This window comes from Eublepharis macularius, chromosome 2, assembly GCF_028583425.1.
Source record: "Eublepharis macularius isolate TG4126 chromosome 2, MPM_Emac_v1.0, whole genome shotgun sequence".
Taxonomy (NCBI): domain Eukaryota; kingdom Metazoa; phylum Chordata; class Lepidosauria; order Squamata; family Eublepharidae; genus Eublepharis; species Eublepharis macularius.
Window position 1 is genome coordinate 69,672,189 of NC_072791.1, and position 24,326 is coordinate 69,696,514.

Sequence of the window (24,326 nt, forward strand, 5' to 3'; positions counted from 1 at the left end):
GTGTAATTAAATTTAAAGGATTTTAAGAACAGGAAATGTTATTTTAAAATGACTGTTAGTTGTAGTATTTTGTGTGGCATTGCTCAAGGCCTGTTGGCCAAATGAGCAGTATCATAAAAGTAAAAAGAAATGACAAAATGTAGCCGTGGAAGCCCCTGTTAATCTAAGTATAGTTGGTCGGGCCAGTAGCAGCACAGCCAGAAGGATGAGAGGGAAAGAGTCAGCGAGGGGAGCCCAAAGCTGGCAGGCAGCTAACAGCAAGAGAAGATGCTGCTGAGGCTGCTACTGCCGCCACTGCAGCTGCTAGACACAACCATTCCTTCTCACAGAGAAGACAGACTCCTTCCCCACTCTTTGAGAAGAGATGGCTGCGTCTAGCAGCTGTGGCAGCTGCCTCAGCAGCTCCTTCTGCTGCTGCTAGCCGCTTGTCAATTTCAGGCTCAACACTCTTCGGGCTCCGCTCGCTGACTCTTCCCTCCCATCCTTCTGGCCTTGCTGCTGCTGGCCCAACTACACTTCTCAGGTAAATGTGTGAGAACTCCACACGTGTCAGGCGTCTCATATAGTTTGGCTCTATGGAACAGGTTAAACACTGCACATGTATTTTTATAGTGGAAGAATAGCCATGTTAGTCAAATACTAGCAAGGCATCTGTTGTCCTCAAGACTACAAATGACTTGTTGTGGCTTACACAGACGAGTTAGTTATTTTTTAAAAAGGTATGCACCAAAAGAAACGCAATGGCAAACAAGAACGGAAACAACATAACACCATCTAATTTCCTCTCCAAATCTTTGCAAAACTTCCCAGTAAAAACACGGTATTATTCTATCTGATCAGTTTGTTTCCCTGACATACAGAAGTTCATTTCCCACAGAAAAATGGCTTTACTGCAATAAATGTCACACGCACTAGTCAGTGGAAACCAAATTTCCCAACACAGTTCAATGTATTAAAATATGTCCACTGCATTTGTATTCTAGATAATCTAGAAGTAATAAACAGCTGCCAGTGCAAAAACTGAAAAAACCTATCTGGTTCTGCTGCTAATAAATTTGTTTATTCCTTTAAACAGTCCCCTAATCAGACTGTCTCTTTGGATCTGACAGAACAGAAGAACTAGGGTACAATAATAATGAACATAAACTAGTTAACTTTTACTATTTGCTCAAAGAGAGATATGAATGTAAAAATGTTTCCAAGAACATGTTGAAATAGTAACAGGTCTCTACAAAACATGGCTGAAAAGGCTACATTTCTGCAAGCTGCCAGACTGAAATGCATGTTTCATGATTCCAGTTTCCAACTACTGAAGTAACATTTGAAAAGAGAATTACTAATCTAATCTAAAGTAGGGATTTTTTTGTAGAAAAATACTAATTAAATCATGTACTTCAGAAGTAGCATGAAGATCAAACCCTGAAGGCACCAGATACCCATTTTAGAATCCATTTTCCATTCCTGTTACTAAAATAGGAATGATATTCAGCTGTGTAATATGAGCCCTGCTAAACATGATAGAATAACTGTAAACTTTTAAATTGGAATTTGAAGGAGGCCATCTAACAAAGTGGAATGATAGAATATTTACAATAAAATACTAGTTAAAATCTTACCTGATAGTCAGGTTTAGTAAAATAATCTAAAACAGAAATGTGATCTAGGAACATGTTGAATTCTTGAGGGAGGTGTTTCAACATCAGCCGGTGATCATACCTCTCTTTTATAGAGCCTACTTGCTCCTATAGGCAAGAGGAAGTAACAATGACCAAACTTTCCTTTTTCATATTCAATATTTACACACAACTACAGATCAGTGTGTACATCTCATATTCTTTTGTACACAGTAGTATCTTTGATTTGACTTTCTAATTTCTTTATTCAATGGGCTGGATCTCATGATCCACTGACCCAAGTACTGAGGATTTTTCCTGAGACCTTTTCCCCAGTAGTTCCTCCTAACTCTAGGAAACCCACAGGACCCAAGTGGACTAATAGCCATCTGGGTCAGGAGTTGTACTGAGGAGGCAAAAGGGGACAAAATATCCCTTCGTCCAGCAGCATCAATGAAACCAACCTTCTCAGGGTTGGAAGGAGCTGCTGGAAGGGCTGGAATGCAGGAAATATTCCTGACCATTAATGCTTTACACAGATCACAAGATCCTGCCTAATAACTTTGGTAATTACAGTGTTCTTATATACCAGACGGCTTAGTGGTTACTCAGAGTGGTGAACATAATCAGTGTTATTATTATCCCCAAAGCTGGGACTGTGAGGAGCGGCTTACCCAAGGCCACCTGCTAAATCATGACAGTAGAGGGATTCAAACCAGCAGAGTGCTGACCTGCAATTTTAACCACTATACTACAGTATCGTTTTAAAGATCCATTGGTTTAATCCTACAACTCCGCTCACTAAATGTGGAACTTTCCTCCAGTGTAGCTAGCCTAGAAGAGCCACTGGAGGAAAGTTTCACACTTAGCTTATCAAAATCATAGGATCCAACCAAGGTGTGTAGCAAGTTTTAATACGGCCCGTCTTTGCTCAAACAATCAAGTACATGACTTAAACAATGATCTCAGTTACACCTCCCTGTCAGAACTGTGAAAACCCATTTGAAATAACACTAAATTTCTGCCAATTTTGATAGCCTCAGACCTAAATTAATCTTCCCTAACAACAAACTCAGAACAATAGTTTGATAAGACAAGCTGAAGTAAGGTATGAAATTTCGTACAAACACACGCACACACAAACTCTTGAACAATGAACAGATGGATTATTAATCTTAACCAACCTAACTAAAGCCTTGTACTATGTAAGTGACTTGATTAAAAATAATGTGCTGAAATATTTTTTTTACATATAACAAATTTGACTTAACATGCTCTGAACTAAATGATTCTTATAAGGACTTTCCATGCATTCAAAGACATTCTCCTTGGTTCATCTCAATTGGTACTATTTCTAATTAAACCTTGTCTTTAATTTTTCTCCAGGGCAGTTGTCCAACCACAAATTCCACCAACATGTAAAACAGGGACCAGAGGTCATCATGACGTCCCATTTCCTGTAGGGAAAAAAGGAGATGATTGGATATTATGTAGCCAATTCTATGCTTTTTCTACCTCAACATTCTAACCTCTACCTATGCTTGTTCTACCTCAAAATATTGAAGAATTTCTCAGCCAAACCCCTAATGCCTATATCGCAAGTTGTGTAGAGGAGAAATATTTTACCTTAATGTGGCTTACACAATGAAATCCAAAATCTTATAATTACATTAAACTTTAAAGACTCATATTAAACAAGGATCACAAAACATTTACAAATGGATTCATCTCCAAATAATGAAAACAGAGACACTGTCCAGATCCATACTTACTTAGCTTCAACAAGGCTGAGGTGTGAGCAGTCAACCCAGCCTCTGCCATTTTAAGAGCTGCTTTTGATATAAAAATCATAAGCCCCTTGAATCTAATGCATCTTAATTCGCATTAGAAATCCAGATGGCTGAGCAAAGCATTGCCAGATCCCACCCAGGAGAATGAGTCATGAATGGAATGTGAATGCAAGCTGAGTGACTGGGTGTAATTGGCTCCTGCCTCCCCACGCTGTAGAATGTGCTATCTTGACAAGAGAGGTGCTCGTGAGTCACCACTCTGAACATTCCAATCTCCCCTTTTCCCATTGATTACGACCCTACTCTGCAATTGAGGGCCATCAATCAGCTCTGATAAGTTTGTAACCCTTCCTAGGAACATCTAATCAAGACTCTAAATTCATTAACCAAGCTCCAGGACCATTTAATTAACTGCTGTTTCTTTGTAAGGCACCAGGAGTAACCAATCTGATTCATTTGTCACACCCCAGTAGCACCAATCAAAGGTAACCAAACCTTTGTCATTCCCAGCAGGTGACCTTTGTCTTAATGGCCAAAGTACTCTCCAGCCCCAGGGTTCACCTTGTCCTATAAGAACCTGGGCCTTGCCCCCTTCAAATTGTGCATTCTTCAGATCTGACTGCTGTATCCTCAGAGTCTCCTTCTCTGAGCTTCTCTTGGTCAAGAACGCTGGCCATTTGAAGCCCTCTTCCCCCATGGACTGCTCTGCTCTCTGGATAGGTAATCAATGCCTGAAATCTGTTTCAATTTTCATCATCGCTTTCCTAGGAACCTTGTGTGCTTGTGAGTTACTTCTTGTATGTGTGAGTTTTCCCTTTTAAGTAAAAATTACTTCTGTTTTCGAAGAACCTGTCTCGATGTCATGTATGCCTATCTGCAAAACATGCCATGAGTATGTTGTGTGTAGTCTAGTAATCCTCTGACATTATGAAGAGTTCTGATTACCTCTCCTTGCCTGTTATTTGGAACTTAAGTGTGTTATCTCTACTGTGAACGTAAACACTCTCCCAAAGAGGCAGAATACTTTCTCTTTTGAAGTGATCAACCTTGAGACTGGCTGCACCTAACACAAACAAGGCTTCTCCTGGGAAGAGGGATGATTTCATGCTTACTCTGTAGATGTAGTCTAAACTGTGATATTTTTTGTCTCTGGTGTTCGTGCCAGAATTTCAACAGACTTCTAACCTGGGGGTGGGACATTGCACTGTATCTAACCATGCTTTTCCTTAACACGTCACCTTGAACCTGATAGATCTCTAATAAAAGTTACTTCAACCAAAGCACCTGTGTGATTGATGTGGAGAACTTGGGGATTTACTTGCCAAGGACTGACACTCAACAGTTTCCTTAGGGTGGGGACCCCATAAAAATTGGTGGAGTATCCCGCTTGTTACCCCTCTTGCACAGTCTTCTCCCTGCTCACAAGAAGACCAGTTCCGGTATCAGCAGTGTCGTGTTGTTACCTGAATGGGACTCCTTGCGAGTAAGGGGGGAATTAGCGGCACGGAGAAGGCTGTGTGAGAGGGGTAACAAAGCGGGATACCCCACCAATTTTTATGAGGGCCCCTCCCCAAGGTAACCATCAAGACAGGTGTTCTTGGAATAAAGAGTAATGTTTATTAAAAGGGGAAAACACACACACAAGAAGTAACTCACAAGCATACAAGATTCCTAGGAAAAACAGTGGTGAAATTGGAATAGATTTGATGGATTTCGGGCAATAACTACCTATCCAAGAAGCGGGGGTGGTCCACAGAGGAAGAAGGCTTCAAACGTCCTGCATCTTCAGCCAGGGAGGAGGGCTCAGATAAAGAGACTCTGAGGGCCCTACACTTGGGTCCCAATAAGTGTGTACGATTTGAATGGGGCAAAGCCCAGGTTATTATAGGACAAATCATATCCTGAGGCTGGGGAGCCCCCTCAGCCGTTAAGACAAAGACCTTAAAGGTCACCTCCTGGGAGTGACAAAGGTTTGAGTAACTTTGGTGCTACTGGGGTGTGACAAAGAAATCAGATTGGTTACTTCTGGTGTTTCACAAAGAAACAACTGCTAATTAAAGTTCCTGGAACTTGGCGAATGAATTTAGATGCTTGATTACATGTTCCCAGGAAGACATTACAAATTTATCAGAGCTGATTGATGGCCCTCAATCATAGAATAGGATTCAAATTACAGAAGAGTGATTGGAATGTTTGGGTGGTGACTCACAAGTACCCTTTTTGTCAAGATTGCACATTCCACAGCTTGGAGGGCAGGAGCCTATCACGTCCAATCCTCGGCATTTGCATTCACATTCCATTCACGACTCACTCTCCTGGGCAGGACTCAGCAATGCTTTGCTCAGCTGGCTGGGACTCTAATGCGAATTAAGGCACATCAGATTCCAGGGGCTTGAATGGCAGAGGCCGGGATCAATTGCTCACAATGTGCCCTATAATCACACCCTGGGTATCAAGTATGTAACTAGTTGAACTACTAGACAAGTACCTTTAAATTCCCAGGAACTGATAACTGGTTGTGACTCTTTTGCAAAGTTTCTTTGCCAAGAAAACCTTTCAGAAAACTCTGATTTGTAGGTTACTACCTACTAACCCCTTGTGGCCTTGGACCCACATACCTGCAAGACTGCATCCCCTGCTATGCTCTGCAGTAATAGTTTCACTCATTTGAGCAGAGCTTTCTAAAGAATGTGCAGTTGCCGATCTTACCCTGCAAATGGGTTAACTTGGCAACTGCACATTCACACACGTTCTTTGTAGTGACTTCCTCCTTGTAAAATAACCTGCCCAAGGAAATAGATAATGATGGGTAGCCTTGTTAGTCTGTAGCCGTGGAAAAGAGCAATAGTCCAGTAGCACCTATGAGACTAACAAAATTAGTGAGTCTAACAAAATTAGTGATAGGGCCTCAGCTCACTTCTTCAGATACACTTCTTCATTTTTTAATTGTATCACATTATAATAGCTAAGTAGGTCAGGAAGACCATATACCCCTAGCTTGGGCAGGCAAGTTAGAGTTCGAAAATTTATTCTAGGTTTCTTCTGCTCCCAAATAACAGTTTAAGATAGATTGCCAAGATTTAATTACTTTGGTTGAGAATTGAGAGTTGGATAGGCAGGTTTTGAAAAACAAAAAGGAATTGTGGGAATTTAATGGTTTTGACTAAGTCAATCATTGTTAATATTATAATAGAGATCTGTGATCTTTATATAATACAGCTGTGTGATCCTACATCTAGAACCTTCCTTATTAACTATATTTGGCTAATTAGTATAGATTGCTATAGCACAATTTGATACTTCAACAATTAGCCTATTATTGATTTTTCTCAAGCAAGTATAAAACTATGGTAGAATTTTATCTCTCAGCATCAGGAACTCGTGTCTGACGCTTAGCACTCTACAGTAAAAAGAGGCTTGATTTGATCTAGTGTCAATTTATTTGTCTTCTTGGCCATCCATGGTAGCCGCAAAACTCTCCTCTAACATCACATTTCAAATGAATCAATTTTCTTCCTGTCCTACAATCTACATTCTCCCAATGTCTCTTTCTGGTAATTTAATCAACATTCTCCCTGATACAAAGTTACCTCTCTCAGTAATATCTCATGTGAATCCTCTGGAAACTATTCCTCCTTTGTTTCCACATAGTGAAATAGCCTTAATACTTACATTCCACTAGTTTATCACGCCAACAATTATATATAAAATATATAATTATGTATACATAGACTGTGCAGCACATTCACAAGACAGTATTTATTTTATTTGCTACATGTATACCCCCACCCTTCCAGCAAAGTACCGAGGGCAGCCTATATCACTCAATTATTCATTTTCCCAATGTTAACATCATGGGATGCAATTAAAACAATAATAATATTATTAAAACAAATATCAACTATAGTGTTATTTTTATAGCCAAAACAAAGTAACAGTTTCCTCCACTAGCATTTGAGATATTTCATGACACTTCATTTCCAAAGCAAAAAACGGTTACAGGACCAAAAAAATGAAAGAAGAAAGCATTCACATTACTGCAGTACTAATACTCACTCTGTTCCTGTGAGCGTTGACTGATGCATACCGCACTGTCCCTCTAAAACCAGCAACCGCTCGGGGCTACAAGCGTATACAGGGGAAGAAAATACAACATTTTCAATATTAAAGATTATAATACACATATCAGAATAACGTGGATTTTCAGCTTTGGGCTCTTCTATCAATAATGATGAATCAGGCTCTTTAGTCTGCCATACTATTGCTGTAATACAATCTGTAAAGTATTTCAAACAGAACTTGTAGGCACAAACAAGCATGCTTTGATCATCACTGAGAAGTTCAAAATAATTTTCTAGTTGACCAGATTACATTCTACTGAGATATATATCCCCAGGCAGCCATTTTATTATTTGTCCTTCTTTTGTTTCCTTTTGCCTAACAGCCAACATTCAGGTGTTTAGTTTTCATTTCAAATTAGTACCTTAACACCACCAAAAATGAACTTTTTAAATTTATTCTTTTAAACATCAAGTTGTATAATAAATTATTATATCACGTAATTAAGAAACAGTCTACATAGGAAGATTTTTTCCATTAATATTACTATTTTGTATATTTGTTTCATTTTGGATGTTTTCTTCTAAGAATAAATGTACTGTAAGAGAAAAAATCAGCATTATAAATATTTATCTTCACCAATGTGAAATTGAGGTTAGGTCACTCTAAGTAAATATAAAGCCAAACTAAAACAGTGGTTTTTAAGAACTGTCAGGTGTACAGTGTATTTTTGTAAATGCAAGAGCGTTAACAGTAGTCACGGAAAAAAATGAGAACTATGTTCATTCCACCATGTGCTTAGTCTGCCTCTTTGAGTTCTGGAGCATCCCCCCACCCTTTATTTATTACTATGTTTTCCAGTTAACTCTATTTTCCTTGTTATGTCTGTAGATTCAACACACTGCAATAGTGTTCTAGGCAACAATTTATAGCAATAGCTCTCAGACATTTCCTGTACATTCAGTGTATTTATAGTATTACTAAAAGTTAATGAGAAAGCCTATAATATATATAAATGTCATATAAGCAAGGATGGGCTTGACAAAGTCACCATCTTTCAGAGCAGTACTGCTTCTTAAAAGGAATACACAGTGTTCCCAACCCAGTGTTCTCTGTGTGAGGCAAATGAAGAAGAAAGGGGCACTTAGGAGAAGAACAGATGGGAGAGGATGATTAACCCTTGCATACCAATTCCTTTGAAAAGAATATGCTGTCAAATTGCAATCTAGTCATGATGACCCATCCACAGAGCATTCCAGCAAGAGATAAGCAAGGTGATTTGCCATTGCCTTCCTCTGCATAATAACCTCACTCTTTCTTGGTGGTCTCCCATCCAAGTACTAACTGCAGCTAACCCTGCTTAGCTTCCAGGCTCTGATGAGTTCAGGCCAAGCTGGGCTATTCAAGTTGCTCCACCAATCCCCTCACCCACCATTTCCCCCACTCTGGGGCTCTGATATCAAAACTAAGCCCAGGCAACACGAGTAAATCTGTACTGGTGGAGTATGGGGCAGGGGGGAGGCAGAATCAGCACTGGAGAATCACCAGGTTCAACAGAGTTTGAGAATGCCTCTCTCCAGCCTATTTCACCATATAAATTCACCTTCCACATTCATGTTACAAAAGCAAATGCAGGCTTGGGAGCATGCATTTACTCAAATAACATATAGTTCCATCCTCTGATCCAGTTCCTCAGCCTATCAAGAATGTTGAAGATTATCAATGATATTTAAATTAAAGGTGTTTAAACTAGGGCCGTTTCCACACTACTCACCTTCATACGGAATGCTGCAGAATGTCGCGAAAAAACCGTGGAAGATAGCGTCTTCTCACGCGAGTTTTGCGCGACATCATGCAAAACTTGTGTGAGAAGACGCTACCTTCCACAGTTGTTTCATGACATTCCGCAGCGTTCCACATGAAGATGAGCAGTGTGGAAACGGCCTACATGTCTATGAACTTAACATTCTCTATAAATAAGTGTTGCCCAAACTGAAGTGTTTATCCAGCAAAATAAAAAGTTCATCATTCTCATGCAAGCAGATATGCAATTAGTGCTCAAATGAATAAAAAGGTTCTGTGGCTCATGGAAAAGGTCCTTGGTTCATTCCCAGGCACTTCCAGGATTTCAGTTGACAGGTATTAAAACTGTTCTCTGTCAGAAACTCCAGAGAGTTGCTACCAGTCAGAATAAAGAATGATGAATTTAGCCAGTTCAACAGTCTGATTCAGCTGCCATATGATTAAAAGCTCTTGACAGCTGAGAAAATACATTGTTTTCTTGGTAATATACTGCGCGCACACACACACGCAAACACACACACTTAAACATGCACACATGTACAATAACACATGAAGTTCTGTAAAGTTCTACCCTGAACATTTCACCGGTAATGTTCAGTCTTTTAGTTCCCTGCTGTAATGTAAAGGAACTTTTTCCTTTGGCAGAAGATTGACCAAAAAGACTTTATAATAATGGTCACTTCCACATGGAAACAGCTTGTGTGGGTTCCCCACTGCTGCCAATACAGCGCAGCAGCACTAGGGCTTCTACGTGGCAGGCTCCCAGCATTTTTCTTGCAACAGTTGTCCATTGTAGCCATTCCTCCCCCCAACACCACTTTTTAAAAAAAATTGGTAATGGATATATGGTTATAACCTTATAACAATATTTCTGCAGGGTTCTCTGAATTCCCAAGTTTCATTTTAAAAGGTAAGTCTCTAGCTAGTTCTGATGCAGAGGAGCAAGAGGAAAGGCATATGTCTGTAATGGAAGGAACTACAGACTTTTCTTTTTTAAATAAGAGCTGGAAATTCGGGAAATCTGATAGATTGTTATATTATGGTATGTCAATTGCTGACTTTTTAAAAAAGCACTCCAGTAGCATGCGTGGCTGTTGAAGGGGATTGGAATGCAGAAAAACAGGGTTTCTCACCTGTAACTGTTGATCGTCGAGTCTCTTCTGTGCAGACACACATTGGGGACTGCGCAGGCGCAGGCCAGCCGCGGAAAAGATTTTTCTAGCTCTAAGAGATGTGAGGGGGACGTTCGGATCCACCGCGCATGCGCGCCGGTGTTCCCGCCAATTTTGAATGCATATATATCCGAACGTCCCCGGCATTCCCTCAGTTCACCTGAGCCGCCGGAGAAACAATGGAAGAAACCAAGCACTCACAGCGGGGCAGGCGGGAGGGAATGTGTGTCTGCACAGAAGAGACTCGACGATCAACAGTTACAGGTGAGAAACCCTGTTTATCGTCTTCGTCCTTCTGTGCAGCCCCACATTGGGAGAGTAACTAGCATCTCACCAATGGGGGCGGGTGTGAGTGTCTACTTGAACAAGGACTGCAGGACAGCTGTGCCCACAGCCGAGTCACGTCGTGCATGCACATCCACAGAATAGTGCTTGATGAAAGTGTCTGCAGTGGACCATGTCGCAGCTTGGCAGACGTCCCGGAGCGGCACTCCTCGTAGGAAGGCAGCAGAAGCAGCTTGCGCTCGAGTGGAATGAGCGGTAACCAACAAGGGACACTGGACTCCAGCATGCTGATAGCAAAGTTTAATCGTAGACACAATCCAGCGAGAGATGGACTGGGCAGAAGCAGGTGAGCCCTTGCGAGGGCCAGAGTAACACACAAACAGGGCAGGAGACTTCCTGAAACATTTGGTGCGGTGCAAATAAAACAATAAAGCACGCTTTACATCCAATGTGTGTAGTGCTCGTTCCCCTGGGGATGAAGGTGTTGGAAAAAAGGAAGGGAGGAACACCTTTTGCTGTAGGTGAAACCTTGAGACTACCTTGGGCAGAAACTCCATGCTAGTGTGGAGCATGACAGTACCAGGGAAAAACTGCAGGAAGGGAGGGTCACACCGCAGGGCAGACAGCTCCCCAACACGCCTAGAGGACGTGATTGCCACCAGGAAAGCCACCTTCTGAGTGAGCAAAGGCAGGGGACAAGAAGATAGAGGCTCAAAGGGCTGGAGCATCAGCTGGGAGAGAACCAGGGAGAGACTCCATTGTGGAATGGGATGGGCCCTAGGAGGGAAGGTCTTGAACAGGCCCTTCAGGAACTGCTTGGAAAGCCAGTGAGTAAAAACTGTCTTCCCATCAATCTGCTCATGGAAGGCAGAGATTGCAGCCATGTGGACCTTAATACTGGAAAACGCAAGGCCCTGGGAGCAGAGATCCAGGAGGTAGTCCAGGATGACAGGGAGCGGGCAACTAAAGGGAGAAACCCCCTTTGGGGCCAACCACCGGGAAAAACGTGACCACTTCCTCTGGTAGGACAACCTGGTGGACGGTTTCCGGGCATTCAAGATCACCCCAAGCACCCCAGAAGAGAGGTTCATTCCCGGTTGCCCAGAAGCCAGGCAGCCAGATTCAGTACAGCCACATCGTGATGCCACACCCCGTCCCTGGTTAAGAGGTCCGGGGCGTGAGGCAGGGGGAGGCATCGCCCCTGGGACAGGGAGAGCAAAAGGGGGAACCAATCCTGGCGAGGCCACCGAGGGGCAACGAGGATACAGCGGGTTCGGTAGGCCCTGACCCTGGAAAGAACCTTGTACAGGAGCGGAAAGGGCGGGAAGGCATAAAAGAGCCCTGGGGACCAAGGTATTTGGAAGGCATCCCCTAGGGAGTGGCGGCCAATGCCGGCCCGGGAGCAGAACAGCGGGGCCTGTTTGTTGCGGGCAGTGGCGAAGAGGTCGACCAACGGCGTGCCCCATGTGCGGAAAACCTGGTCGAGGTAAACCCTGTTTAGGGACCACTCGTGCTGAGGCAGAAACACCCTGCTCAGCGCATCCGCCGAGGTGTTGAGATCCCCGGCAATGTGCACGGCTCTGGGAAGGACGTTGTTGACCATGGCCCAATTCCATAGAGTTGTTGCCTCCTTGCAGAGCTTGAGCGAGACCGTCCCTCCCTGCTTGTTGAGGTAGTAGCAGGCCGTGGTATTGTCCGACAGGACCTGAACCCTCCTGTTCCGAATGGCATCTGCAAAAGAAGCGAGGGAGTAACGGATCGCCCTAAGCTCAAGAAGGTTGATATGCATGGATGCCTCAGATGGGGACCAGATGCCCTGAGCCGAAAGCTGTCCACAGCGCCCCCCCCCATCCCAAGTTGGAGGCATCGGTATAAACCGTGACCTCGGCTAGGAAGGGGCCGAAAGGACAACCTTCAGACAGGTTCCCAGGGACAGTCCACCAGGCCAGAGAGCGCAGCACCACCCTGGGGATGGAAAACCTCTGGTGCTGACCCATGGTGAGGGGGTTGTACCTCCGGACAAACCAGTTTTGCAGAGGCCTCATACGCAGGCGCGCAAAGAAAACCACCCCTGTGGTGGAGGCCATAAGGCCCAACAGAGTCTGAACCAAAAGGGCAGTCTGATACCGGCAATGCATAAAATGCCGGGCCAAAGCGGAAAGCCTGGCCAACCGGTCAGGGGGCAGGTAGGCTCTACCCAGCAGGGAATTGAAATGGACCCCAATAAACCTAATGGCCATGCCTGGGGTCAGGATAGACTTATCCCCATTAACCACCAAGCCCAGCCTAGCCAGCACGGACAAAGTGAGGGCAATATGGGCCTGGAGAGAGTCAGGCGAGGGTCCCACCAGGAGCCAGTCATCCAAGTACGGGTAGATAAAGCAACCCTGGGACCGCAGGTATGCCACTACGGTGGCCATGCACTTTGTGAAGACTCTGGGTGCAGAGGCTAGCCCGAAGGGCAACACTGTATATTCATACACAGAATTCCCATACACAAACCGCAGGTATTTCCTGTGGCCCTCAAATATAGAAATGTGGAAGTAGGCATCCTTCAGGTCTAGAATGGCCAGCCAGACGCCCACTTCCAGGAGTTCCATGACTCGCGCCAGGGTCAGCATGCGAAACTTCTCAGCCTTCAAATAACCATTGAGGCCTCGAAGGTCTAAGATGGGCCGGGAACCTCCACCCTTTTTATCCACAAGGAAGTATCTGGAGTAAAATCCCCATGGGGAAGTAGAGACATTGACCACCCGGACAGCACCTTTGGTAACCAACTCCATAACATTATTGTGTAACACAACATCACAACATGGAGAACAACGGGGAGGGAGAGAGAGAGGGGGTGCATCCGTAAACATTAACTTGTAACCATGGGCCACAATGGACAGGACCCAAGCGTCAGAAGTAACACGTTGCCAACAGGGCAAAAAAGGTCGAAGCCTGTCCAGAAACTGGGCAGCAGAGGAAGCACCCTCGGAGGCCAACGGGGGAGCGTTCAGGCGCAGTCAGAAGACCGAGGGCTTCTGCGCCGAGGTCGAAGGCTTGGGCGAAGAGGGCTGTTGCCTGCCCTTGGACCGGCCGGAGCGCCTGGAAGGGTGACGCTGCTGGGCAGAGTAGGATCGGTGACCGTAGGACTGGCCCGAGAAGAAGCGCCCTTGACGCTGCTGGTAAGGCTGGTAAGGGGTCTGGTAGGATCGGAACCGACCATAGCGATACCTCGGACCCGACGACTGGGCTGAGGGGGCGACCCCGAGGGACTTGGCCGTCTGCTGATTCTTCTTCATCAGGGAGAGGGACTCATCCGTCTTCTCCGAGAAGAGCTGGGGCCCCTCGAACGGGAAGTCCTCCACCTTCGCCTTCTTCTCTGGAGGCAGGGCCGTGGACCGGAGCCAGGCGTGCCGACGCAGGACCACCGAAGTTGCCATCGCTCGCGCTGCAGAGTCGGCGGCGTCCTTGCCAGCTGTCATTTGCTGTTTTGACAGCTTCACGGCCTCGGCTTGGAGGGCCTTAACCAGGTGGCGGCGATCCTCCGGGAGGTCGGAGAGGTAAGAAGACAGCCTCTTCCACAGGAATAGATTATAGGATCCCATTATGGCCTGGAAGTTGGCAATACGGAATCCCAGAGACGCGGATGAGTAGAGTTTCCTGCCCACGCCATCCAGCTTCCTGCCTTCCCGGTCCGCCGGGGCCGACGAGGAACCGGAACGGAACCGAGCCTGACCCTCCTCAGCCACGATCGACGAGGGTTTCGGGTGATTGAAGAGGTACGGGCAATCATCTTGCTTTAAACGGTAGTACCGTTCCACCTTCTTTGCCGTCGCGGACAGGGACGCCGGCGCCTGCCAGAGCGCGAGAGCGTTATCAACAAAATCCTCCACAGGGGGAAACGCCACCGACGCGGGGGACCCGGAATACAGCGCCTCCAGCAGCTTACTCTTGGGCTTGGAGGTCGTGGAGGAGACGTCTATCTCCAGCGCGGCGGCCATCCGCACCATTTGTTCGGAGAATAGCCTGTAATCGTCATTCGGGGACGATGAGCGGGGCCCACCCACGGTGTCATCCGGGGAAGGATCCGAGGCCGCGTCTGAAGAGCACTCCGACGGTGACGCCAGACCTTCATCATCCTCGGAATCCGAAAACTCCGGCGAGGTTTGCGTCGGAACCGAAGACCGGTGAGCGGTCGGGGCCGACGGATAAGTTGCAGGAACCGGCGGTCGCAGAGGTAAGCCCGGAGGTGGAGGAGCGGGTGCTGGGAGCCCGACTGGCTGAGCCGGAACGGAGACCATCGGAACCGACGGATGTTGCAGGAAGGGCAGCGACTGCTGGAACCACGCCACAAAATCCTGCCAGGAGGTCATGTTCCCAACCCCCGCGACCGGCTGGCAAGGGGGCAGAGGAGCAGGCACCGGGGCAGGCCAGCGAAGAGGCATCGGAACCGACGAGGTAGACGGCAGTGGAACGGAGGCCTCTGAAGGCGCCGGGGCGGACGGCAGGGAGCGCTCAAAAGATTGGAACGGATCCGGGAAAGGCGGAAACGGCACAAATTCCTCGGGAACCGACGGAGGAGGCGTGCAAGGAGGCGACGGGGTGTGGAGACTCACCACATCGTCGGGTATCAGGACTGGTTCGGCCGGAGAACCAGGCAGCACAGTCGGAGCTGGGGACAATGCACGGTCCTTGGCCCTCGACTTCGCCTTGGCCTTCTTGGACGGGGGCTCCGAAACAGCCTCCCGAACCGAAGGCTTGGAGGAGGACTTCGGCTTGGGCGCGGAACGCTTCTTGGCCTTCCGGCTCGAAGGACGATCCCCGGAACCGGAATCAGGACGGGCCTCCGGAACGGGTTGCCCCGTCGGTTCCGAGGGGAGCGGCTCTGGCGACTTACGAGACGGCGCCGGTGACGGAGCGGCGGAGCGCGGCCTATCTCCCGAAGAGCCTGACGGCTTGGGGGGGAGAAGGTTGGCATCCCACAAGAAGGCACGGAGCCTGGCCTTCCGATCACTCCTTGCCTTCGGAGTGAAGGACATACAAATGGAGCAGCGCTCGACAACATGCCCCTCGCCCAGGCAGATGAGGCAGAGCTCATGGCCGTCCGAATGGGTCATCTTAGTGCCGCATTTATGACACTTTTTAAACAAAGATGTCTGCGACATAATGAACGGTATCTCCCGACAGATGACAAGGGGAAAATACCGACCAGCAGAAGAAACGATCCAAAACTCCGAAGAGACGCTTGAAACGAACGCTAGACAATAAGAACCTTTTCGACGGCGGCGAAAAAGGAACTGAGGGAATGCCGGGGACGTTCGGATATATATGCATTCAAAATTGGCGGGAACACCGGCGCGCATGCGCGGTGGATCCGAACGTCCCCCTCACATCTCTTAGAGCTAGAAAAATCTTTTCCGCGGCTGGCCTGCGCCTGCGCAGTCCCCAATGTGGGGCTGCACAGAAGGACGAAGACGATAATAGTGCTTATGTGGGAGGGACCAGGAAGATGTAGTTTTTCTTGTCCACATGGGTGCCATCTCAGCTTTTGTGCGATCTTTCCCAAAACACTGGACCAAAGCAGATTATGTAAAGACTGCAGGGAAGAGAGGGAAACTCCAGAAGGTGAATAAAAGTGCCACACTGCTATGGGAAAGTAGGATGGGAACCTCCACTTCTCAAAAGCATCCAAGCCAGGACAAAGAACCCACATGTAAGTGACGAGGGCATAAATTCTGTCACGTTTTCAGTACAGTCCAAGATTAACACTGGTACAAAATCCTATTCTACATAGAACAAAACCACAGAATCTCAGAAGCATAACAGAATCAGAACATCAAGTAAGTCTTATGAAAGACAGATCATTTTCAAAGGCCTTTTCCACACAGGCAATTTTTGTCAGTTCTGGCCCCATACCGCTTTGGGTTTTCTTCTTAATTCCATACACTTAACTCACCCTTCAGATTTCAATGCAGTGTTTTTAAAGGTTCCCTTCAAATTTTTTGCATGCGCTTATTCCCTGATGCTTTTCTCAATGCGGTTTTGAGTAGGTTTTTTCAATCATGCAGAATGTTCCTTTCTGTTTTTCCTCTTTCCCCTCTGTTCCACCCTCCTCCCCTCCTTTGCAGGCTACTTCTTGCTGATTGGTCTCTCCATCCTCCTCTCAACTCCTCCCTCTCCATCTTCCCTTCTCTTCTCCCTTGCCCTCTCCTTTCCCAAGATGCACTTTTTTTTGAAGAAAATGACATCATAATCTCACAATGTTGGTGTTATTGCATTGTGTTGGCTTGCCTCGCTGGTGCCAGCCTCTGCCTCCCTACAACGGGTCAGCACAGGAGTTCTCCACTTTGGACCACTAAGGGGGGGGGAGGGAGTCATAAGTCATAAACAAAAATTTCTTTTTGAGAACATGTCTGTCATGTATTTCTTTTTAAACTAAGCGTTGTTACAATATAAAGACAGGATTACTTTGTGTGGTGGTTACATGGATCTCTTAGATTTTCAAAGATTAGCTATCTATGTTTTTTTGGTAAAAAGTTCTGTTTGGGGTTAGTCTATGCAATCACCACATGTGCACCATGTTGGGTTTCCTTTTGCTTTCATTTCTCTTTTGTTTTTTTGTTTTTTTGCATCACTAACACCTTAGTGCCTTCACCTGGATAGCCCAAGTTAGCCTGATCTCATCAGATCTCAGAAGCTAAGCAAGGTCGTCCTTGGTCAGCAATTGGATGGGAGACCTCCAGTGAAGACCATGGTTGCAGAGGCATGCAATGGCACACCACTTGTTAGTCTCTTGCAATGAAAACCCCACCTGGGGTTGCCATAAGTCAGCTATAACTTGAGGGCACTCTCCACCACCACCTTAGTGCTGGGTGCCTCTCGTCGTCATAACTTCATAATGTGATGGAGCATGCATGAAAATTTTAAAAAGTGGTGGTGGTGATGTGATGGCAGCACCACTGACACCCACAGTGACACCAACACTGACATCTCTACATAATCTTTATTTCATGGCTCTGTGGACAAAAAAAGATGGCACTCACACTAGGATTCAGGTTTGCCAGGTCCCCTTACCCTCCCAGTTGGGGGGAAGGGAACTCAGCATTCATGTTTTTCCCTCCTCACACGTGGACAAAGCACGCGTTCCCAGTGTGGCGATCTTACTTCTATGAGTGATGTCATCACGCAGGCCCCAGGAGTGTTCCCACACTTCACACCAGGCCACTTCTTAAAGAAATGGCCCACTTAGGTCCCAAATCAGTCCAGCGCAAAGTGTCTGGGAGTGACATCATCACACCACACCAGGAGCACACCCGGGAGGCCAGTTCCCCTGCCTTCCCCTCCCCCACCAGCCATGTGAGTGGTGGTGGGGGAAAGAGGCTGGGAACAAGGAATCCCCCAACTCCACCAGGGGACCTGGCAGCCCTACTGGGATTAAAAGTGGCATGTGGAAAGCTAGGTGGCCAAAATGAAGTTGGCCCTTGAGGATCATACACTCAAGAAGAGTGTGGAGGCGGGGGCGTGACGAAGAGGCAAGAACATCTTATAGGACGTTTATGAAAGCCTATGAGGTGGCAGTGAAAGCAGTACAGAGGGATTTCTTTGCTGCTTCCATTGTGTCCGCTAGCTCATGCCCGGCTCAATTATTTCGAACAGTTCGGTCCTTGGTCTCCCTCTCTCAGGGAGACCACCAATTTCTTAATTTGACTATTGGCTGCGAGGCTTTTGTGAGCTATGTTGCAGGCAAAATCTTGTCCCTTCGCCGTGGCCTGCCGCCCACTGTTGATACAGTAAGGGAACTGGAGACCCCTTGGCTGTCTTCTGGGTCTGTATTAGATCATTTCAGGCTGCTCTCCAAGGACGATGTTGACAGGATCCTGCAGGGGATGGGGCCAACCACCTGTCCTCTGGACCCCTGCCCATCCTGGCTGGTGAAGGCCAGCTCAGAGGGGCTACGGGACCATTTGGAGGCCATTGTTAACATCTCCCTGAGCTCTGGGGTTTTTCAAGGAGCGTTAAAGGAGGCGGTGGTGCGGCCCCTCCTGAAAAAAACATCTTTGGACCCCACCGACCCATCCAGTTACTGCCCAGTGTCAAACCTCCCGTTCCTGGGCAAGGTGATTGAGCAGGCAGTGGCAGTACAACTGCAGGAATTCCTGAATGATGCTGTAGTCCTGGACCCATTCCAGTCTGGCTTCCGTCCTGGCCATGAGACAGAGATGGCCTTGGTTGCCCTCACAGATGACCTTCCCAAGCATCTGGATGGAGGCGGGTCGGCGCTGCTTGTGTTACTCGATCTCACAGCAGCGTTTGACATGGTCAACTATGATTTGTTGGCCAGCCACCTCGCCGACGTGGGGATTAGGGGGACAGCCTTACAGTGGCTGGTCTCCTTTCTCCAGGGTCGGGGACAGAGGGCACCGCTCGGGGGAGATCTATCGCCCCGTCACCCTTTGGTGTGCGGGGTTCCGCAAGGGGTGATACTCTCCCCGATGTTATTTAACATCTACATGCGCCCCCTCACCCAGTTGGTGCGGAGGTTTGGGCTGGGCTGACATCAATACGCGGATGACACCCAGCTTTTTCTGTTGATGGACAGCCAGCCAGACACGGCCCCAGACAATCTGGCCAGAGCTCTGGAGGCTGTGATGGCATGGTTGAAACAGAGCAGGCTGAAACTGAACCCGGTGAAGACGGAGGTCCTGCAGCTGGGACGGGGGCTGCCAGATGTTGGGATACAACTCCCTGCCCTGGATGGGACACCACTGGCAACTTTGCCAGTGGTGAAGAGTCTGGGCGTGCTCCTGGATGCCTCCCTGTTGATGGAGGCCCAGGTCACGGCGGTTGCCAAGTCTGCATTTTTCCATCTTCGTCAGAACAGGCAACTTGCCCCCTACCTGACGCCCCAGGACCTGGCTACAGTGACCCATGCAACGGTCACCTCCAGGCTAGATTACTGTAACTCACTCTACGCTGGGCTACCCCTGGGCCTGATCCGGAAACTACAACTGGTCCAGAATGCGGCGGCGCGGGTCCTGACTGGTATATCCTACCAGTCACATATCACACCTGTCCTGCACCAGCTGCACTGGCTTCCGGTTGAATTCCGAATCAGGTTCAAGGTATTGGTTCTTACCTTTAAAGCTCTGAGCGGGTTGGGACCAGCATATCTTCGGGACTGCCTCTCCCTGAATGTTCCCCGGAGACTGTTTCAATCAGCAGATAAATGTTTACTGGTGGTCCCCAGCCCTAAGGAAGCCCGCCTCACTTCAATCAGGGCCAGGGCCTTTTCAGTCCTGGCCCCAGCCTGGTGGAACGCTCTGTCAATGGAGACCCAGGCCTAGCGGGACATATTATCGTTCCGCCAGGCCTGTAAGACAGAGCTGTTCCGCCAGGCGTTCGGTGGTTGAAGGGGGCGGTGCCATGTTGGCCTCCCACCTTTGGGGTGGGGGGGGTTCTCCCCACCATTGCACTTGGTTAATTTATTTCATTATTGTTTTGTATGTCGATTTTAGTATTGTTGTTTTCTTGTTTTTATTGATTTTAACTTGTTCACCGCCCAGAGCCCCTGAGGATGGGCGGTATATAAATTGAAAATATAAATATATAAATAAATAAGAAGAGAGGAGTGAATTGCCCGTGCGAAAAGGCCAAAGTTCTGGTAAAGTCATCACGACTGTGCAAATCACAGCAGCCCTATGTACAGGCCGCAAGTAGAGGTACTGACATATATAAGTGGTGCCGCAATAAGATTTCAAGAGAGTTCTATCTAGGAGACAAGTAAAAAGCCTCTCCCCTATAAACAAGCAGATGATTTTCAACTTTAGCAAGACCTGTCCCTTCCACTTTGCTTTCCTTCCTTAAAAACGAAACCAGATATGATCAGTGCAGACAATGCTGCCTAATCTACTAACTAGGGTTGCCAGGTCTCCTTACCCTCCAGGTGGGAGGCAGGAGACCTGGCACTCACCTTTGGTGCATGCACTCCTGGGCTGCGTGATGACATCACTTCCAGGAAGTGACATCATCAAACAGGCCTCATACCACCCCTGGGAGCGCTCCTGCGGGTTGAAATTAGTCCACTGCAGAGCACGGGAGTGCTGCTGGGGCGGCATGACAGGCCCTGGAGTGCTCCTGTGCTCCAGAGCAGGCTGATTTTGGGCCCAAATGAGGCAAAATCAACCCACTGCGGCACGTGGGAGTGCTGCCGGGGTGGCACAACAGGCTCTGGAGAGCTCCTGCGCTTTGCAGCAGGCTGATTTTGGCCCCAAACAGGCCCTATTTGGCCCACTGTGGAGCACGGGAGTGCTGCTGGAAGGGCCTTGGTGAGCTCCTGCGCTTTACAGCAGGCCAATTTAGTGGGCCCAAATCAGCCCACTGCAGAGTGTGGGAGCATACTGCACCACCCAGGAAGGCAAGTTCCCCCACCTTTTCCCTGCTTGCCAGGTAAGTGGGAGGTGGCAGGTGGAAGCAGGCGATCCACCGCCCCCAGCAGAGACTGGCAACTCTACCACTAACTATGGAATACTCCACAACCACACACAATCTTTCCTCATTGCCCCTTCATTTTCAGAGTAAAACCTAGCTTGGATCCAACAGTTTCTGAGAAGCACAACTTTCTCTTCCCGCCCCCCACCCCATGGTGCTCCAGGAGCAGCATCTAAACAGACATTTGGGCTGCAGCAGGAGGAGTATGGCAAGAAAATTGCATTCCATGGCCAGAAGGATTTCCCTGGAAATTTTCCACTGAATCCAAGCCTTTGGATCCAAACTTTACACCTGCATCAGTATTTTTTGCACCAGTATTTTTGCTGATCATAGTTAGCCTAGACCACAGTTTGCAGACATTTTTCTAACCATGAGCTTGCACTTTAATACTTTTTTTAAAATTTTATTTTTAACTTTTTCAATAACAACAAAAGGGAAGATATTCAACAGCAAAATAAGATATTGTACAAAGATTTTTAGCGTTACATTACCACAAGGATTCTACATCTAAAAGCGATTATAGTTAGAGATATGAAAAATAATAATTTGGAAAATTTTACCAACATGCCTTAACATTTACGTAAACATTTGTCTACCCTCCCTCCCGCTGAAACTGCCCACCCCCTCCCTCCATCCTTAACAAACCTTCCCTCCCTAACCTCCCCCTACCCCTACAAAGATAGATACAAATTGCTAGATTCGCTAATCAAGTGTTGTGCACTAAACAAAAAAAGAGAAGAATTACAGTTAAACTTAAATCACTTGATCATGTTATTTAAACAGTTCTCTATACCTTGTGGGTATATACCCCACTCAGGTACTTGGTATCACTTACCAAGGTAGAAGAGCCGTAATACTTCCTGGAGCTGAACCTGAAATAATATAATGCTTTAACTTTTCCCACCCCCGAACCTTAATTAGTAAACTAGAACATTGTATTTGTTAGAATATATACAGCTGCTTCTATGCAGAAAAGTTAGAATTATAAGCAGGCTACAATGAGGAAAATGACTATTAAGTATGTCTGATTGGAATTTTACTACCCTTTTATGGGGTAGGAGGCTGAGATCTTTTCCTTTTAAGAGATATAGTCTCTGGGTCTATGGGTATCTCCAGATCCATATTCTTCAGCAGGGTCAAACCTGATTCTTGGTCTTCTGCCAAATAAGTGTTCCCTTTGTGTATGACTCGGAGCTTTGTAAAGCTTGACCATCTGTATTCAATTCCTGCTTCTCTAAGAGTTCCTGTGATTAGTTTAAGTTCTCTTCTTTTGTTGAGGATTTCTTTTGGCAGATCAACAGAGACAGCAATATAAGACCCATTATAAGTAAGTGAGTTCTGTCGTCTGGCCATTTCTAAGATCTTTCTTCTTGAACTCCCATCTGAAAAAGTTGCTAAAATGTCCCTGGGGCTTTTCCTTCGTGGATTATTTGGCAAACCAAGCCGATGTGCTGTGGTAATTAGAGGGGCAGTATGATCTCTGAGGTTTAGAATTTTTGTTAGCCATTTGTTCAAGAAAGCTGCAGGATCTTCATTTATTGCTCCATTTTCTTCAATCCCTCTAAATTTAAGATGAAGCTTGTGATTTGAAAGTTCTAGGGATTGAATTTTGCTTTTCATTAAGTCATTGTCCTTTTGCAAGGCTTGGATTTTGTTTTGCAATGAAGTGCTCAGATCCATTGCACAATCGGCCTTATGAATGGCTCTAGTAATGTCCAATTTTATATCTGAGATCTGGTCAGTTAAATTTGTAATTTTATACAAGATTCTTTGCTCCATTTTTTGCAGCAACAAGGGCAGATTAGTTTCAGACAAAGTTTTACCTGTTGCATTTGCCTCAGGCGCCATTTTGAGTGCTTCTTCTCCAGCATTGTTTTGAGTATCAGGCTGCAACGGCACGGGAAAGTAATCCTGAAGCTTTTTAGCTGACTTGCCATTTGCATTTTTCTTTTCTGCATTGTTCTTGCCCGTTATTTGAGCGTTCTTGCTTAAATGAGTTGCTTTCTTATACTAATTGGCTCGAGGGAAGAGCAGAGCTCAGGTTTCTGCGTCTGTCTTCATCTGAAGCAGAGCCACGCCCCACACTTTAATACTTAGTTATTTTGGAACTTCATAGTAGATTTTGTTTCAAACTCTGAGTCAAGCAAAAGCAAATCTGAGCTTTCTACCAAATGTATGCTTGACAGAGAACAACAATCAAGACTGGTTATATGATAACTGCAGCTGTGAAGATACATTTTCCAATACATATTCATCATTCAAATGTCACATTTTTAGGTATGACACAACACAAATATATCTAAAAATCCTAATGTATTAAGCATCTCTAAGGGTTTAGATGATCATCACATTGGGGGATATTAAAGAATTTTCCTTTTTAAAAAATAGCTAGAAACACAGCAATCCTGACTGAAACCACCAGACATTTCTCCAAATGTTCAGCGTATTATTTACATTACCAATTACCCATTTATTCTAAATAAATTCTCAGAGTAAGGCAACCTTTTTCTTAAAAACATGCATAATACTAAACACTACTCCATACAAAGCACTCCAAAGTAAGATGGCTTTGATCCCAATCTCAACGCAGCTCTTTTTAAAGATTCTTCCAGTTGCTTATATGAAAAACATTAATGCTAACTGCTTAATGGAAAGATCCGGAAGCTCCATTCAAAGCCATCTTTGCTTCTTTTGCCATTAAAGAATACTCAAATGTGATAACTGTCCAAAATGTTATATTAGAAAAAGGGAACCACAAATTAAAATTAAGACTGATAGCTCTTAAGCGGTAAAAACAGTCTCTAATAATTTAAAGTCAATACTACCTAAGCAAAGTGAAGGCTATGATGAACAGACTGAGAAAAGCTTTTATAATCCACTCACAAACTTAAATCCCTAGACATAGTCTATAAAAAGCAAAACAAGTAGCTATGCAGATACTTGACCAAATATTTTAACAAAGTTAACCTCTCCAGCAATTATTTGAACTCAGTATAAAACATCATACATAAGAATTCTTCTCCTTGGGGCAATAATAATATTATCATCCAAGCCAGGAGAAAAAAATTCCACATTTCATGTTTCATAAAGATCCATTTCTATAGTCAACACAGATATACAAATATCCA

General features: G+C 46.1%; 1 protein-coding gene across 2 annotated transcripts in view; it reads right to left on the reverse strand.

Moving 5' to 3' along the window:
* Positions 1–24,326, reverse strand: part of TTBK2 (tau tubulin kinase 2) — a 107,480-nt gene that overhangs the window by 46,188 nt on the left and 36,966 nt on the right. For both annotated transcript variants that reach the window (XM_054972830.1, XM_054972829.1), the window contains exons 6-8: positions 7,460–7,525; positions 2,978–3,070; positions 1,617–1,742 (exon numbers count right to left, since the gene is read on the reverse strand). In XM_054972830.1, the coding sequence (XP_054828805.1) occupies positions 1,617–1,742; positions 2,978–3,070; positions 7,460–7,525 (285 nt within the window). The remainder of the gene's footprint in view (positions 1–1,616; positions 1,743–2,977; positions 3,071–7,459; positions 7,526–24,326) is intronic.